Consider the following 17,634-nt stretch of genomic DNA (forward strand, 5'->3'; position numbering starts at 1 on the left):
ATGCCATTACCGTTCTAACTGCAGCTGACGCTATCAGAAAACTATCAATAATTTCAATGGACATATTGAAGAAAAACAGAAGTCTCAAACAGTCATCTGTTTTATTTGAAATTATCCGATAGACACCACACGAGAAAAAAAGAGTGATCAAATCTGTTTGACAGCGAACAATAGCCGAAAAGAATCAAATGAAAATGAAACTGTTCGAAGTAAAATGACTGAGCGAAACCTTTAGTTTTATTGTTATGTTTCGAAAATGTAGAGCCAACGTCCATTTCTGCAGGGAGTAAAATGTCAAAGTCATGTGTAACATAATAAATGAATCAACTTTATCGAAGACGCGATGATTCAGCCTCATAACTGAAGCGGGATTTTTATGTTTAGACCGGTCTTAGCCAAGAATGCGACCCCTTCCAATGTGCAGACAAATTGTAATTGTATCTCTGGGTAACGCTTACTCTCTTGATATTACTTTAAACAGGCTTCAAATAAGCTAATCTTACGTCGAAAAAATTCTATTTCAGTACTGTAGGGGAAATAGGGCAAAATTGACATGTTGCTGACATTTTACTTTAGTCAGATACCTACCAATCGATTTCTGAGGCTTTTTTCGTCAATATAAGATATATTTGTCTACCACATTTAGATATAAGTGAATCCGTTAATGCTTAAGATATTTGATATTATTTCACTTGTAAAATATAATAAAAACATTTCCGAACTGTTCTCGTATAATCACCGTTTGGAGATCAGATTTTGTTCCGTTTAAGATCTGGAAACATGGTAAATTTTCTCATAATATCAAAATCAAAATTTCATTAAAATACATTTAGAAATCATGAAAAGATTCCAAAGCAAAAACAATATGTTGCACTGTTTGTATGTCTATAACTGGTTACTGAACCAATTTAAACAATCTGCACCGTTGCAGAGTTCTTTTACTTCCGCTAATACCATGAATGTCCTTACCGCTAATTGTAGCCATCTTAATTTTTTCCTCGGAACAATAGTACAAATCCGCAATCTCTTCCTCTTCAGCGACATGCAAACAATACCCTTGCTGCTTAATTTCCACCGCTCCAAACGAATACACAAAACCGTTCTGAAAACCAAGAAAAACATCTAAATGGAAAATTCAACCATAGTAGAGTAAGTAATCAGCTAACCCGATCCATTTTCCATTCATACAAGTCTGCGTGTGTTGCGACACAATTAGGTACACGCAGTGCTTTGAAAAAGCTTCGGTCAGATGCTAGATCGACAAATTCACCTGTAACGTTGACACGCACCACCGGAGACGCATTTCGACACGATGGATACGACAAATTGTATACAATGTCTTCTTCAAAACAACACATATAAAAGCAAGATTTCACATGACAAATACACCCGCGAATGTGGTTCGATACAACTTTTTGTCCACTACTGTCATAACCGTAATCAAACATTCCGTAGTTTTGCGGTTCATAAACAATACCGCCATGTTCGATCTTTCCATCACTAGTCTTCGTTCCATCTGTGATGTTCACCGAATCCAGAAAATCACATGGCAGTTCACTTTCGGTTCTGACGAAGAATAAGCGTTTAGTAGATAACAATCCGAAGACGAGCAATACCTCTGCGAGAAGCATTTTTAAAATAATCGCAACCGCCTAAACTGGCGTGACAGTTTTATCAATACTACAAAGTGACTGGTGATGAAGAGCGTGCAAATCGAAATGCCTGGTTGCAAAGCATTTATCGCAAAACTCCCTAGGAGCAGTTCGCGTCAAGCCTAAGCTGTTGTTTCCATGGTTGTAATCTTTCTTCGATCGTGAATGTTGCATATATATTACGCTTCGCCAAAAAAAAAAACAATCCCTCTCTAGAACGCCTCTACCACTGAACGCTAGTAGAACTAAGAGTGTGGCCAGCTTTCGTATCCAACAAACATGTATTTCTCTCCCGCGCATTGGAAAACTACTCTATTCAATGTCAAAATCTTGGGACACAATAACTATACCACTCACTTAGAATATCACATTTCATGGATTGCCTAAAACTATTTGCAATACTATCAATAATTCCGGTTAGCATTAGGTGGCTCTGCTCGATTTAAAATAAGATAAGAGTTATTGATAACTGACCTTTTTTCAGGTACCAGTGGCAGTGCCAGCTGCCAGGCTTGCCATCCCCGTGAGTAGAACCCTTCGGTAGGTCTCATATTTAGTAAGCAACAATTATGTCCATATATTGGAGCAGGGTAATGATATCCCGAGCCAAGCTTTGTGTGAATCATGCCCATAAAAACATGAGTGCAAGAGTTTAGCTAGCAACATCGGTTTATCCAGGGAGTCGGGTTCGATTTGGCAAATTTGGATTTTGGTTGAAACATTTGAATATTCGTTAGGCATTGGAATTAATGTAGATAGAATAATTGAAGAGAGAGAGAGAAATATGTTGAGGAGGTGACGAGACTGTAGGTTCATTTTCCTCGACGTTACCATAAACAAACGTCTAACTGTTTAATAAGGATCTTGGGGATGATCACATCCGCGTTAGTACTTGACTCATAAATATAGATAAAAAATAAAGAGCCGTTGTAAGCAATAAAGTACAGCTTAAAAACGTACGAACTGGCAACATACAATTTGCCCCATGCTGCGCTACATTTAGTGAACAGATTCGCGGTTATAAGTAAAGGAAAAGGCATGACTATTACAAGCAATGAGCGGTGCATACTAATGAAATGCCATTCGCTCAATTACTTTCTGCATTAGCCGCGGTCATCAGACGTATTTTTGAAATCCGATCCTTCTGCTATGTTTGTTGTATTGTCTGACTCTACTACTGCTGGTGTAGAAAATCGATAGATTTACTTGTGACTAAGATACACTTATTACTAACGAAAAAATAACATCTTAGCATGGAAATCGCTTTGTGAACCGTATCGGGGTTTCAACTATTATGGTCATACCGAATCTGAATTACTCCAACAATCCAGATAGTAAAACGAAACGTAATAATTGGCATGGACCTAGACGATCAAAAAAGAACAACGGTTTTTGGAAATCCGCAAACAAAACAAACAGGCGCTGTTATCCTGGCCCGATAACCGCGGAAGCTGAATGTGGAGGCCATAGCTATCCAGCAGCTGTACGGTGACCGAAAACGGCAAAACGTGAATTGCGGACAACTCATTCAAATACTACATATACTACAGTGGCGGACTTACGGACTCACCTCTGCTCATAGACTTAAGGACAGCGTACGAATCAGTTAAGAGAAATAAGCAAAGACAGATATTGCTCGAGCATAGTCTTCCAGCAAAACTAATTCGACTGGTTCGTGTCACCCTTGATGGTTCTACATCAGGGTAACCGGTGTGATGCTTTCGTGAAGTAAGATGGTATTGAGACGGGCTGTCAAACTTATTGTTCAACATCGCTTTGAAAAGTGCTATACAGCGTCCAAAGAGGTGGCACTATCATGACGAAGTCTCACATGCTCCTTGGTTTTGCGGGCGTTGGAAAAAGCCTTCACTCTAAAAAATTGCCACGTAAAATCTACCCGAAAAATCACGTAAGGACTGACTCTAAGAAAATCTGCCGCTTTACGTGGCATTAGTAACTTTCACCTAAATTTCACGTACGGTTCACTGTCTATTCACGTAAAATCAGTCAAATTATAATGTGGACAGTTCCCGCGCGTAAATATGTGTTTTGACTGTGTTCGTGTTAGTGCGGCTGTGTTGTGTCGTTTTCGACAACAGTATTTACGTGAATTTTTTAGTATGCAAAAAAACAATATGGCGTACGAAGAGAACGTTAAGGACACACTACTCCTCCACAATTTATGTTTACCGGAGTACTTATCGAACGCCTCCCTGAAAATATTAGACGGTAATTCTGTATTTCATTTACTAATCGCATCATACTAAATGTTTTATTTATGTTTCGTTTGCAGAACGAAAATTCGGCATTTTTTCATTGCTCGCTACGAAGGAGGAAGTGTTCACAAAAAAAGTGGAGGAAGTGTTTACGAACGTCCACTTTAGCAATTCCTTAAATTTTAAAATAGGGAGAGACGGTAATTATTTGATTTTTAAAAATAAATTACATTTCTCATATACACTGTGTATTTTATTTGCGTGAAATTCATGTAGATTCCACCGAAATATCACGTAAAAAGTACATGAAAATTATGTAGAGTTCAAACGTTATGGTTTCACTTAAATATCACGTAAAAATGTACGTGAAAATCAGGTTACAATTACCTGACCAACACGTAGATGATTGCTGAACTGAAGTTGACACCAACACACCGACACATGGTCGGCTTTCAAGAAATCGGCAAAAGATACGTGAAAAGAAGGTGGAAGAGGACCAGCCACTTTTCCACGTAAATTTTACGTGCATCTTTGTCAGAGTGTTTGGACCTCTCAAGAGAAAAGCTGCAAAACTGAGGCTTGTAATAAACTCTGCCAAAACGAAATACATGGTGGCTGGTAGAGAGCGTGACAGACCCTTGGTGCTTGGGTGGGAATAGTTGGGCAATCATTTCAGGTAGTCAACGAATTTATTTACCTGGGTACATTGCTGGTGTACGACAATGAGGTTAGCCGTGATATAAGAGGCGAATAGCGGCCGCAAACAGAGCCTTCTTCGGATTGCGTAACCAGCTGAGGTCCCGCAGCCTGCAAACCCTTACAATACTAGCGCTCTATAAAACACTGGTTCTCCCGGTGGTTCTCTATAGACATGAATCATGAACACTGAAAAATGCTGATTACCAAGCTCTTGGTCTTTCGTCCAACATTTGGCGACAATCTGGAAAATGGTGTTTGGCGGAGACGCATCAACCACATTCGAAAAGTTTAGGTCTGTCAATTGTCGAGAGACGAAAAGAAATAAAATGGTTTCTATAGGATTTATTTCACATCCATAGGTAACTATATGCGGAAAACAAAACAACTGGATTAGCGACTGTTACGCCATAGCTATGGTTGCAACCAAACCAGAAAATGGTACTATATTTGCTTCGGTAGCTGATATGCGATGCAATTTTCTCATTGACTCTGGTGCACAGGTCAACACACTTGTTGAGAGATTCTTCGGGAAACTGACAAACGACGAGCAATGCAGCAAGGGAATGTACAACATTAGAGTTGGATCAGATAAACTGCTCAAAGGGAAATATCGGTGTAATTGCTACATTTGAAGCACTCCGGTGAAAATCAATTATGATACGACCAGAGCACCATGCCGACGAATATTCTCTAATATATCAGCAGTTGTCAAGCCGGCGGTGGAAAAAAGATTACAAGAGTTAGTTGGTTAGTTAGAGCTGATATAATCGAGCAAGTACGTGAATACATGGACGTGTTATTTGGCTCTTCATTCGTCTTGCCATTGACCTCATAGGACCAAACCAGTATGCAAAGCGGAACCCTTTCCCCATGCTAACACTAGAGCCTATTCTGGCAAAGTTAAAGTGTTCAAATCATGCAGCGGGTGATTTTGGGTGGATGCTCTGGAGTAGTTAACTATCTGGACGATGTTCTCATCTTTGGGCGTACCAAAGAACACCTGGCGCAAGTTCTTTGTCGTCAGCGACAACAAAATGTAGAATAGAATAAGGACAAAAGTGTCTTCGGCAGCCAATCCGTTAGATTTGTCGGGTTTTCGTTGACACCAAAGGGGTGGAGCGTAGCCGATTAGAAGGGATGAGTGGCATCAAACAGTTCAGAGAACCTAACTCTTGTACCGAAGTTAAAAGCTTCCTTGGATTGGTTACGTTTGCAGATAGGTTTATACAGAATCTGGCAGATTTGACGCAATATTTTCGAGCCCTTGCAACCTCAGATAAATTTTACTGGACGGCAAAAGAAGATAGAGAATTTAATTACCTACGAGAAAGCGCTCTGTAGACTATTCAAATTCCTGGCTATTATAGCCCAAATGATCATACGGAGTTATATTTTGATTCTAGTCCGATCGGCCTTAGTGCAGTTCTGGTACAGTATAATATTCAAAATGTACCACGTATAATATCCTGTGCGTCCAAAGCGCTCACGTCTACTGAACAAAGATTCCCCCAGACACAAAAAAGGCACTCGCCTTAGTTTGGGAAGTTGAGCGGTTCACTTCGTATCTCCTTGAAAGGTCTATCATCATCCGTACTGATGCGCAACTACGGAAATCTAAAATGGAACCAACATTTTCCGGGGAGCGCTTCTAAGTGTTGGCTAGAGAGGGATCTAAAATTGTGGTTCTTGGTCGTTATGGGGTGCAATATACTCGCAATCTACAGGATGTGAAATTGGCACCACCAGAACCTCATCTTTATGAACCAGTGGTTGAATCCAATACCACTTCACAAGCAATAGAAATTCTACCGGACCAAGTCGTTGATAACGCTGAAGCTGAGGTTACGATTCCTGTTCCAACTTCAAGCCAGAATCGACCGGAAAAAAAACTTCGAAACCGCTCCAAAGTGAAGAAACCGGCTAGGTTCGACGATAAATTTGTTTATGTCGTTTATGATTAGAGACCATCGAATCGTAACCTTGAATTGGCTATTGCGATGTACTGTGTAAAAATTACGAAACAGCTTGAAACGCTTGGTAAATGCCCGAAGGTGACTGACTAAAACTGAATTCCGTTCACGGTAAAAGTGAGTGATTCCGAGTAAATATATTGGTGAAGCATACATGAGATTAAAATGTGTATTTGTGTCTTCTAAAAGATGATATGAACACTCATGCAGTTGAGAGATTACGAGGGAAGCAACTATTGATGTATGAGTGTCGTCTGAGGGTTCCAGAGAGAAAAGGCTGGAATTGGAGAGATTCGCTCAACGAAGTTTGAAACGGACGGACGTCGTTTGAACTGTTGCCGGCACTCGTGGATAATGTTTGGAAAGATGGTGGATCGTTCCAAAAAGGAAAAGGTTCAGCTATGAAAGGAAAGTTACGACATACTTCAGTATCGGCTGTGCTTTGGTAGAAAGGCAGTGATTGTTTAGGTTGATTAAAACATCCATTTTATTTACCAATAGTGTAAAGAATGATCGAATTGCATCACGGAAAAAAACACTGTAGGAAATTACCAAGTTGACGGGACCCTTTTCAAACTTTCTGACATTAAAATATAACCCATTAGTTAGTAAGTAAGCATAGTTTTTCATTCAATTTCGATGCCATAACCGTACATCACACCTTACGCTTAGCTCCTTTCATTAGGTATTTTCTACAATTTTATATAGCAGTGAATTTCTAAATGCGGAGATGTTAAAGCGTTATAAATAATAATATACACTAAAAGAATGGATCTTTTATATAAGCGCTGTTACTTCAGATAAACTTTTCTTTGTGGCTGCACTACAAAAGCAATCAATTAACTTAGCGAATTGGGTAAAATTTTGCTATCTTAGCAAAAAGCAAACTCAACGAGACTATCTAAAATTGGAGACCAGAACGATTCAAGTGGAAATTTCAAGATTGGAAATTGTTTAACATTAAACCTATCAAACTCATGCTAGATTGGCTCCAGTCCAGCATATAACTTTATGCATATGTTGTATGTGAAGAAATTACGTTTATTTCAATAACTTGAAAAAGTAAGAACTCAATTACACGCTATTTGCGTAATTGTTATCAAGGTTTTGGCGAGTGACGGGAAAATATATCACTTCTTTAATTATGATTTAGAGCATTTCTAAATGTATTGTTATTTTTCACGATAGAGACAAGTTTGTTTTTTTCTTTGTGTGCAAGAAACTAAAACAAAACCGAGCACCGGAAAAAAAACCAGAATTAAATGTATGCTGAATTTAGAAAAATTAACCGATAATTTATGGTACTCCTTTTATCGATAATTTACGGTACTTAAAAGAACCTATTTTGATCTAAATGAAATTTTTTAGCAAATAAGTGTTGATCATGCATCGGCAGTAGTTTTTCCTCGATGAATAAAGACTGGCTGAAGAAGTTTAAATTGCTGCTGTACAGTCCAATTATTCAACCGTGTTCGTTTAGGCGTTTAAATACATTTAATGAAGTGTTAATAAATAAACGAGAAAATACTGAAATACTACCCACACACGTGCTATAGTAATCCATACATACGAACGAATAAAAAATTTAATTCGATGGCGTGCGCTTTTATGAGCGATTAATAATTGCCACCAACCGCTGTCTGCTGCTCCATGAAAAACCGTTCGCTTTGCCGGCCAACGCACGAATGGGAAAATCCAATTCGATGGTGTGCCTATGATACCGGTACAGTTTTAGAAAATGATGATCAAGGTTTCGTCAGTTATTTGGAAAGAGGGGGGAGTTTAGAAGAATAGGAAATGGCAAGAACAGTAAAACAACAGCACCAACAACAAATGGTTTACAAAGTCAGATTGGTTGTATCCGTTAGTGTCGGCTGTGCTTAGGAAGAGAGATAGTAATTGGTTGCTCGGTATGATTTAGACAATCGGTGTTATTTACCAATTTTTTAATAGTGTAGCTCAAACAATAGGTTGTTTTTGTTACATAAATTTAACCGTAAAAGAATTTCTGGTCGGTTGATACCAAAACCTCGATATTCTGAAAAGAAATTACTGATATATAAGTGCTCAAAACCTGACCACTTTTCCCTGGTTGAAATACTAGATTTTCAAATTCAGGCGCCCATTTTCGATATAGACGGTTTGTCCAACATTCAAAGAGGGCCCACAAACCGCATTTCTCCTTCCGTTTGAGCTCCGAGTAGTAACGTCTAATCACACGACTCACCGTTGACTGCACGATTTAGAATTGTTTTCCGATGTCCTGATGAGAGCATAAACTATTTTCTAGGTGCTTGCGCAAAATCAATTCGCGACGTTACTTTTCTGGTAATGGCATTTTTTCCAATTTTCGGAAAACTGACAGTGACAAAAATTACAGTGTAAACAATACACTCCAAACTACTTCTATCCAAATTTTCGAGACAAAATACTCAATGGGTAATTTTCTACAGCGTTTTTTCCATGATTCAATTTGTTGTGAAAAACCCAATTATATGAATTGAATCGATCACTTTTCCTTAGTTCTTCCTTCTAGTTCTTCCCCGTAACATCCTAAAAGATGTAGTCTTTCCTTAAAAACTGAACCACCCAAAGTCAGCGCTAGTCAAAATACAGAGTACGTGACGAATTTTTGCAGTAAATTTCAAATAGCAATTTCTCATGCTGGCGGAACAGGATTTAGATAAATCTGGCAACACTGAATTTCTTCCGTTGTTGGCTATCAGATGTAGAAAACAGTTTTTAGTAAACGTAAAGATGTCGAAGCAAGAGCCAAAAACATGGAAGGAAAGAATCCAGCGAAATCAATGAGGTCCATGGCTCGTGAAATCGGGTGTTCGGAGTTCTCAATCCAGCGAGTAATGGACAAAACCCTTTCCTATGCTATGGTTCATTTACTTTATCACAAATTTGGGATTTTCACTATGCACGCTCTGGAATGAATTTTTTAAAATGAAAATTACCCTTGATGGCCTTGATATATGTTGATAACACAGTGCAACAATATTTTTGCCTTGGCTTCTATGTGTGACTTTTTGATGAAGTTTGATGCGAAAACAAATTTCTATTAGTTTGAACATATTTCAACTTAAGGGGCAACAATGGCGCCATTTTGAATTTCTGAGAAAGCGTAAATTTTTTATGTTTTTTCGACGCCATTTTGTTTTAAGACAAAATATCAAAATTCTAAGAGTTTCTCCACATATTAACATCTTCCTACCCATCTTTAAAAAAAAAGAGATCTTAAATGGGACAAAAACTGAGCTCAAAACGGTGATTCTACGAAACCAGTTTTGGCATGGTTTTAGTATATTTCACAAAGCAAAATAATATCGAGTGTGTCTGAGCATTAATGGTAATGCGCTAATATCTAAAAATTGTAGTTAAATTGTATCTATATATATCTATTGAGTAAAAAAGTCTCAGAAATCGAATGGTAGGTATCTGATCTACGTAAAATGTCAGCAATATGTCGATTTTGCCCCAATTCCCCTACAATACAAAAATAGGTATATCTCGACGTTAAATCAACTTTTTTGAAATCTGTTTATTGTAATATCAAGAGTGTAAGTGATACTCAGTGATACAATAACAATTTGTGTTCACATGATCCTCACCTTTTTGCGGGGAGGGGGTCGCATTTGACTTTATCGAAGACGCGATGATTCTGTCTCATAGCTGAAGCGAGATTTTTATGTTCTGACCGGTCCTGGCTAAAAATGCAACCCCCGCCCCCGCAAAAGGGGGAGGATCAAATTGTTATTGTGTCTTTGAGTATCGCTTACACTCTTGATATTACATTAAACAGATGATTTGAAATAAGTTAATCTAACATCAAAAAGAACCTATTTTAGTATTGTAGGTATCGGGGGGTATCGGGGCAAAATTGATATGCTGCTGACATTTTACGTGGATCAGACACCAACGAATCGATTCCTGAGACATTTTTACTCAAAATAAGATATAATTTGACTACCACTTGTAGATATTAGCGCATTACCATTAATGCTCTGACATACTGAATATGGTTTTGATTTGTGAAATATACTAAAACCATGCCAGAACCGGTTTCGTAGAATCATTGTTTTGGGTTCAGTTTTCTTTTCCGATTTAAGATATGTTTTTTTTCAAAGATGGGTAAGAAGATGCGAATATGTGGACAAACTCTTAGAATTTTGATATTTGGCTTTAAAACCAAATGGTGTCGAAAAAACATCGAAATTTTCCGATTTCTCAAAAATTCAAAATTGCGCCATTGTTGCCCCTCAATTTGAAATATGTTTGAACCTCGGGAAAATTTAGTTTTGCATCAAAATACACAGAAAATTATGTATAGAAACCAAGGCAGAAAAAAAGTCAATTTTTGTTGCACTGTGTAATCGACAGACTTATTCTTAGTGAAAGTTCATAGTCTCGATAAATATATTGTGCATTCCAACTTAAGTGTGTAAGAAAAGAATAAACGTGTCAATGACCTTCTCAGGTTTGGTTCGTTGTTTGGCATTTTTTTCATATAAAGTCACTATGAAAAATTCTTGGTTTTGGCGCAGGTTGGATTATCTCTCGTTCCGTGGACCCCTCGCCTTTTTGATAAAAGTGCTAAGTTTGATATTGTTTGAGGCCCCAAATGGAACCAAAAATGATTTGTTCGGGCTCTGTGTCGTAAGGTTTTCATTTTTCCTTTAAACAATGGCTCTCTTTTAAGCACATGTATATTATATGATTCGTATGTTTCTAAAATTTAAAAAAAATGCCTCCCCAGCTGGTCTCGAGGAACGATGCTGGCCTAACAAGCCAGTCGTCGTAGGTTCGAGTCTTGACTCGGGAGAGACTGTTAATGTCAGTAAGATCGTAGCACTAGCCCCGCAATTGTCCTGTACACCAAACAGTTGGCTGCGAAGTCTGTGTATAAATAAACAGAAAGTCAAGTTCCGAATCGGAATGTAGCACCAAGGCCTTGCCTTTTTTTGTACTAAAAATGTCGCTCGATCAATGATAACACAATCTTTTTACTATATTTGTTTTTGAGCCATTCTTTACAACTAACGTATTTCTCTGGAGCTCTATTATTTTTAATTAAGCCGCGAGTATCCTTACCGCTTATTTTAGTTAGTTTTTAGTTATCTCACTTGTATCCTCAGAACAGAAGTACAATTCCATCTCTTCATTTTCAGCGACATGCAAGCAATACTTTTTCTGTTTAATTTCCACCGCTCCATACGAATGCACAAAACCGGTCTAAAATCCAAAAACCTTGCCTTTTTTGTACTAAAAATGTCTTTCGATCAATGAAAACACAATCTTTTTACTACATTTGTTTTTGAGCCAATCTTTACAACTAACGTATTTCTCTGGAGCTCTGATAATTTTAATTAAACCGCGAATATCCTTACCGCTTATTTTAGTTATCTCACTTGTTTCCTCAGAACAGAAGTACAATTCAATCTCTTCATTTTCATCGACATACAAGCAATACTTTTTCTGTTTAATTTCCACCGCTCCATACGAATGCACAAAACCGGTCTAAAATCCAAAAACAAAAAAATAGAACATCTATGAGAAAAAAACTAGTTGAGCAAGTAATTAGCTAACCCGATCCATTTTCCATTCATTTGATTCTGCACGAGTGGCAACACAGTTGGGAACACGCAGTGCTTTAAAAAAGCGTAGGTCATTTGCTAGATCGACAAGGTCATCTGAAACGTTGACACGCACTTCCAAAGGCTCATTCCGACACGATGGATACGAGGAATTGTAGAAAATGTTTTTTCTAGAACAGCACATATAAAAGCAAGATTTCACACGACAAACACACCCGCGAATGTGGTTCGATACAACTTTCTGCCCAGTCGTGTCATAACCGTAATTGAACATTCCGTAGCTTTGCGGTTCATAAACAATACCTTCATGTTCGATCTTTCCATCACTAGTCTTTGTTCCATCTGTGATGTTCACCGAATCTGAAAAATCACATGGCAGTTCACTTTCGGTTTTTACGAAGAACCAGCGTTGGGTTGATAACGCAAGACCCAAGACGAAAAATATCTCTACGAGTGGCATTTTCACACCCGATTGTGGCTACTGTGACAATGTTATTGGTACTACAAAGCCCTACAAAGTGACTGGTGATGAGAAGCGTGCGAATCGGAATGCCTGGTTGCAAACCATGCATCGCAAACCTCGTAGGAGCAGTTAGTGTCAATAGTTGTAACCCTCTTCCTCGAATCGCAAGCGTGGCACACTCTTACACTTCCCCGGTAATGTTGGTAACGCGTCAAAACGCTGGTAGCAAATTTTCTAAACATGAAATATGCGCATATATTTATGCAGAGCAATTCCCGAACCAAGTGAAAATTTCCCTTTGCGTGAGTTATGCCCATAAGAAACGCTCATAAATAGGTGCAAGTGTTAACCTTGCAACGTCGGTACATCTCAGGAACCGGGTTCGGTTCGGTAGATGAGCTAGCATATTAATAATCAACTTTTAGATCTTTTAGTTGAAACACTTAAATTTTTGTCAAGCCTGAAAATCAATTCATTCAAAAGAAAGGAACAAATTGGTAAGGCGACGAAAACGTAGCTTTATTTCCCTCGATGTTGTGCCACACAAACTCCAGCTGTTAAATAGGATTCTTGGGGATTGTCGCACCCGGACTTGACTCATAATTATAAAAAAAAATTAAAGAGAAAGGCCGTTGCACGAATGAAGAATATCGACACATAACCATGAATACACAAAAGTGTGGTAGGATAAAAGAAACATACGGACTAACGACAGAATATTTACAAAAGAATCTCTTCACAATTTTTTTGGCTTCTACAATTCACCGAAACCATCCACCCCATATTGCGCTACAATCAGTATACAGGCTCGCAGTTACATCTATTTGCAAAACAAAGAGAAATCATGACTGTTACAAACGATGCGCGGTGCATTGGAATTACTAATGAAATTCCATTCGACAAAATATTTTCTGCAATGACCGTAGTCATTAGGTGTATATTCGAAGCCCAGTCCGGCTTCCAGTATACTTGTTTTGCTGCAGTCTTTGACTTACATTTGTTACAGAATACCTCATCCTATTTTAAGGTTGTTAAAAGAAAACTAATTTACTGTACCAGAAAGCCACCTACATTATTAGTTTCCAACAACAACTCGTTCTCAGATAGAGTTTCTATACAATCAAACGAAAAACATCGTCCTGAAGGGACTTGGACCAACAGTCTTCTTGTTTGAGTACGTTTTTCTAAGTCTGATGTCATATTGAAGCTTCGTTCATTTTTTGCACTTCATAACAACACTGTCTGCTTTGGAAAGTCGTAAGAGAAATAACAGAAGGCTTGTGTGGAAAGCCACGACCGCAAGGTTGACGTGTAACTATTTCAACAGACGGATTGCAAGCCGCAATGCTACCACAAAATCAGTAGAGAAAAAGTTTGTTCACGCTGACGAACATGAAAATGGACTTCGAATTGCTGCTGTACAGTCGAATTAACAAGCATCTTTGTTAAGGGGTAATATCTACCAAAAAAAAATTTTTTCCGCCATTTATTTTTATTGTCCTAAATCATACTAAAACTATCCAAGAATCAAAATCTACATCGCCCAAGTACAGATCTAAACTCAAAGTTCGTTTAAATCATTTTTTACCGAACAACTTTCATACTCCAAAATCACATTTTTCGTTTAATTTGGCGATGCACGTTTTTCTTTTTATTTCGAGGCTTCATAAACTAGCAGAAGTTACCTATGATCGTTATCGAGTTTCAAATTTGTAGTATAGAGGTCTCTGCATCAAGCTTCGACCGTCTCTACAGAACGTGTTTACTCACAATTTCCCTTTGTTTAGTCGATCAGCGGTTCTCGTTGTGTACATTCTTTGTTTGAGTTTTTCTATACTTTTTAACTGTGAGTTATATTTAAAAGTACTTAAATATGAGTGACAAGTTTGTGTTTTGCGTGGGATCCAACGCCAACCGCGTCAAAGTCGCTGAGCATCGCATGTCTGATATCGCGAAAGGGGCTAGGCGCAGCCATACATCAGATGACAAAACGGAAGAAGAGGAAAATAGAACCCAAGAAGGACAACTTTACAGCGCAGGGATAGCTGACTGAAGGTAAAAAAATTATTAGGGGCTGTATTATTGCGATTCTTAAGATTTATAGCATTTTGAAACTTTAAACGCGTTTTTCTCAGAACCATGTTTTCAAAATCGGCGAGCAGCAGAACTGAAAAGGTTTACATCCGATTGACTTGAAATTGTAACTGTAGCTTCTTAATTAGATTATCTAGTGAAGTACACACGATTTTAGCGATTGATCAACAACAACTAAAGTTAAAAACAATCAAAGTCGATTTTTTTTGTCAAAACCGAACTTTTTGCCTTTCTCCTAGAAAGGTATAGCAATCACTTGCAAAACCGAAAGTATAAAAGTGCTCCAAAGGGCCGAATGGCATATATCACTCGACTCAGCTCGACGAGCTGAGCATTTTCTGTATGTGTGTGTGTGTGTGTGTGTGTGTGTATGTGTGTGTGTAAGTGTGTGTGTGTGCAGATTTTTATTCTCACTCACTTTTGTCATGGCTGGACCGATTTTCATGTAATTAATTGCAAATGAAAGGTCTTGTTGTCCCATAAGACCCTATTAAATTTCATTGTAATCGGATTTTTAGTTCAGAGGTTATGTAAAAATCATGAAACATCATTATCTCGAAAACTACACAACCGATTTGAACAAAATTGATTTCAAATAAACGGGCTACCTGAAATACTTTTAACTTTTGAGTTTTATAAAGATTGAACTTGTGGTTCAAAATTTATGAAAAGAAACGTGTTCTGAAGACTGTTTAATCTCACTCATGTTTCTCAGAGATGGTTGGACCGATTTTCATAAAATCAGTGTCAAATGGAAGGTCTAGTTGCCCCATAAGACCCTATTGATTTGTTTTGCAATCGGACTATTACTTTGCCTGTTATGTTTAAAAATGTGAAATCCAGCTATGAATAGGAGCACATTCCGAAGACTACTTGGACTCACTCAATTTTTTCAGAGATGGCTTACCCGACTTCCACAAAATTAGTGTCAAATGAAAAGTCTAGCTGCCTCATAACAACCTATTGAATTTTACTGTAATCGAACTGTAACTTCGTCTGTAATGTATCGAAATGTGAAAATCACGAAACTTCATTATCTCAGAAACTACACAACCGATTTGATCAATATTATTATCAGATTAGCGGACTAGTTAAGCGTTTGATCGCGCACGGCCCTACGTTGTGTATTATTTCGCCCTTTGGCATCACGAGAGGGCAATTAAGGCCCAGGGAGAAGGTTTCTTTCGCGCACCACGAAACGCACAAACTTTACTTAGCTACTGTATATTTATTCTAAGAGTAATTACATACTGGCAGCGTGACGGCGCTGCCGCCGTACGCTTATCGACTGACCACTAACGACTAACACTGGCGCTGCTCTGAAGAGCGCTTTTATAGGCTGCCTCTCGGACGGCAGCATTGTCGAGCCAGAACAAAGATTAAAATAATCGCGCGCAAACCAGCGTCGCTTGGGCCTCAGCTAGTCACTCATGGATGACAGTAATGCCCAGCTGAGGCGGGAGTTTTGGCGCGAACAGCGATGAATTATGATTGAACATGTGGTTACAAAATTTGGCTGCCTTATACGTTCCCATTTTATTTGATTATAATCGAACTTAAGCAACCGTTATGTATTAAATTGTTAATAAAACAACGTAAGTCTATTATCTCGAAGATTACATGACTTATTTAAACATAACTAGTGTCATACGAAGGAGTCATCTCTCAAATTTACATATAACAAACTTCATAACAATTTGATATGTGGCTCAAAAGTTATGGAAAGAAAAGAAATTCAAAGACTATTTGAAACTATACCTGCTTTGATCGATATATGTGGCCTCAACATAATTTAAATGTGGTATCGTACTATTTGAACGTTCCAAATTCATTGATTCCTTGCGATGTGTTTAAAGTCTGCAAATGCACGACGAATCGGTCATAGGATATGATCAAAGTCAAATAACAAATCGTTTGAAATGATTGGTTTTATCGAAATGACAACATCCCCGGCTTTTGGCTTCTGTACATCGCCTTAATTCTGAATATATTCATATTGGGTGGTATTCTGTCATTTTCAGCAGATTTGGCATCAATATGACACCGGAAATACCCATTTTTGGAGGTATTTAGTTCGCGAGACGAGCAAAAATTTGTGCAGAAAATTTGTACAGAAACATGTGCTTCCAGATGAGAGAGGGGCGGCGAACCATTATGGACATATCTGTTGCCTCTAAAAACATTCTCATACCAAATTTGGTTGTATTTTCTTGATTGGTTCTTGAGCTGTGCGAAAAGTGTGTTTCATTTGCATGGGACCCCTCCCTCATAGAAAAGGGAGGGGTGTCAAACCATTATGCACATATTTGTTACCTCTTAAAAATATTCACCTGCCAAATTTGGTTCCATTCAGTTCGTTAGTTCTCAGGATGTGCAGAAATCTGTGTTTCATTTGTATGGCACCCCTCCCTTTCAAAAAAAGAGGAGTGTCAAAACATTATGGACATATTTTTTACCACTAAAAACATTTACCTGCCAAATTCGGTTCCATTTAGTTGATTAGTTCTCGAGATGTGCAGAAATTTGTGTTTCATTTGTATGGGACCCCTCCCTTCCAGAAGAAGGAGGGGTCTCAAACTATCACAGGAACCTTTATCGGCACCAAAAACCCCTACATACAAATTTTCACGTCGATCGGTTCAGTAGTTTTTGAGCCTATATGAATCAGACAGCCAGACAGACAGACAGACAGACCGGACTGCATTTTTATATGTATAGATTACAACATCAATTTTTTAGAACCTCAAGAGTGAATATACATCTTTTGGATTGGAGCGTTCATGTAAATCTATTTTCACAAATAATAAGTTTGAATGAGAAAGGCTGGGTCTGACCGCTAGGTGGATTAATTTAGGTTTTTTTTTCAAACCGTTGCCGTTTTGTGAAGAAAAATCCTTAAAATATAATCATGTGTACTTCACTAGCGACACTTATGTAGAT

General features: G+C 38.1%; 1 protein-coding gene across 3 annotated transcripts in view; it reads right to left on the reverse strand.

Moving 5' to 3' along the window:
* LOC129725493 (G-protein coupled receptor Mth2-like) overlaps positions 1-17,634 on the reverse strand; it is a 57,689-nt gene that overhangs the window by 26,859 nt on the left and 13,196 nt on the right. Inside the window, exons 1-2 of one of the 3 annotated variants that reach the window (XM_055681416.1) lie at positions 12,130-12,672; positions 11,931-12,060 (exon numbers count right to left, since the gene is read on the reverse strand). The exons of 1 other annotated variant lie outside the window; for it this stretch is intronic. In XM_055681416.1, coding sequence (XP_055537391.1) covers positions 11,931-12,060; positions 12,130-12,597 — 598 coding nt within the window. In that variant the 5' untranslated portion in view covers positions 12,598-12,672. Of the gene's footprint in view, positions 1-969; positions 1,103-1,166; positions 1,770-11,930; positions 12,061-12,129; positions 12,673-17,634 lie in introns of those variants that run through there. One more of the 3 variants, XM_055681415.1, reaches the window with a different exon arrangement.

The sequence above is a fragment of the Wyeomyia smithii genome, chromosome 2 (genome assembly GCF_029784165.1).
Source record: "Wyeomyia smithii strain HCP4-BCI-WySm-NY-G18 chromosome 2, ASM2978416v1, whole genome shotgun sequence".
Lineage (NCBI taxonomy): Eukaryota > Metazoa > Arthropoda > Insecta > Diptera > Culicidae > Wyeomyia > Wyeomyia smithii.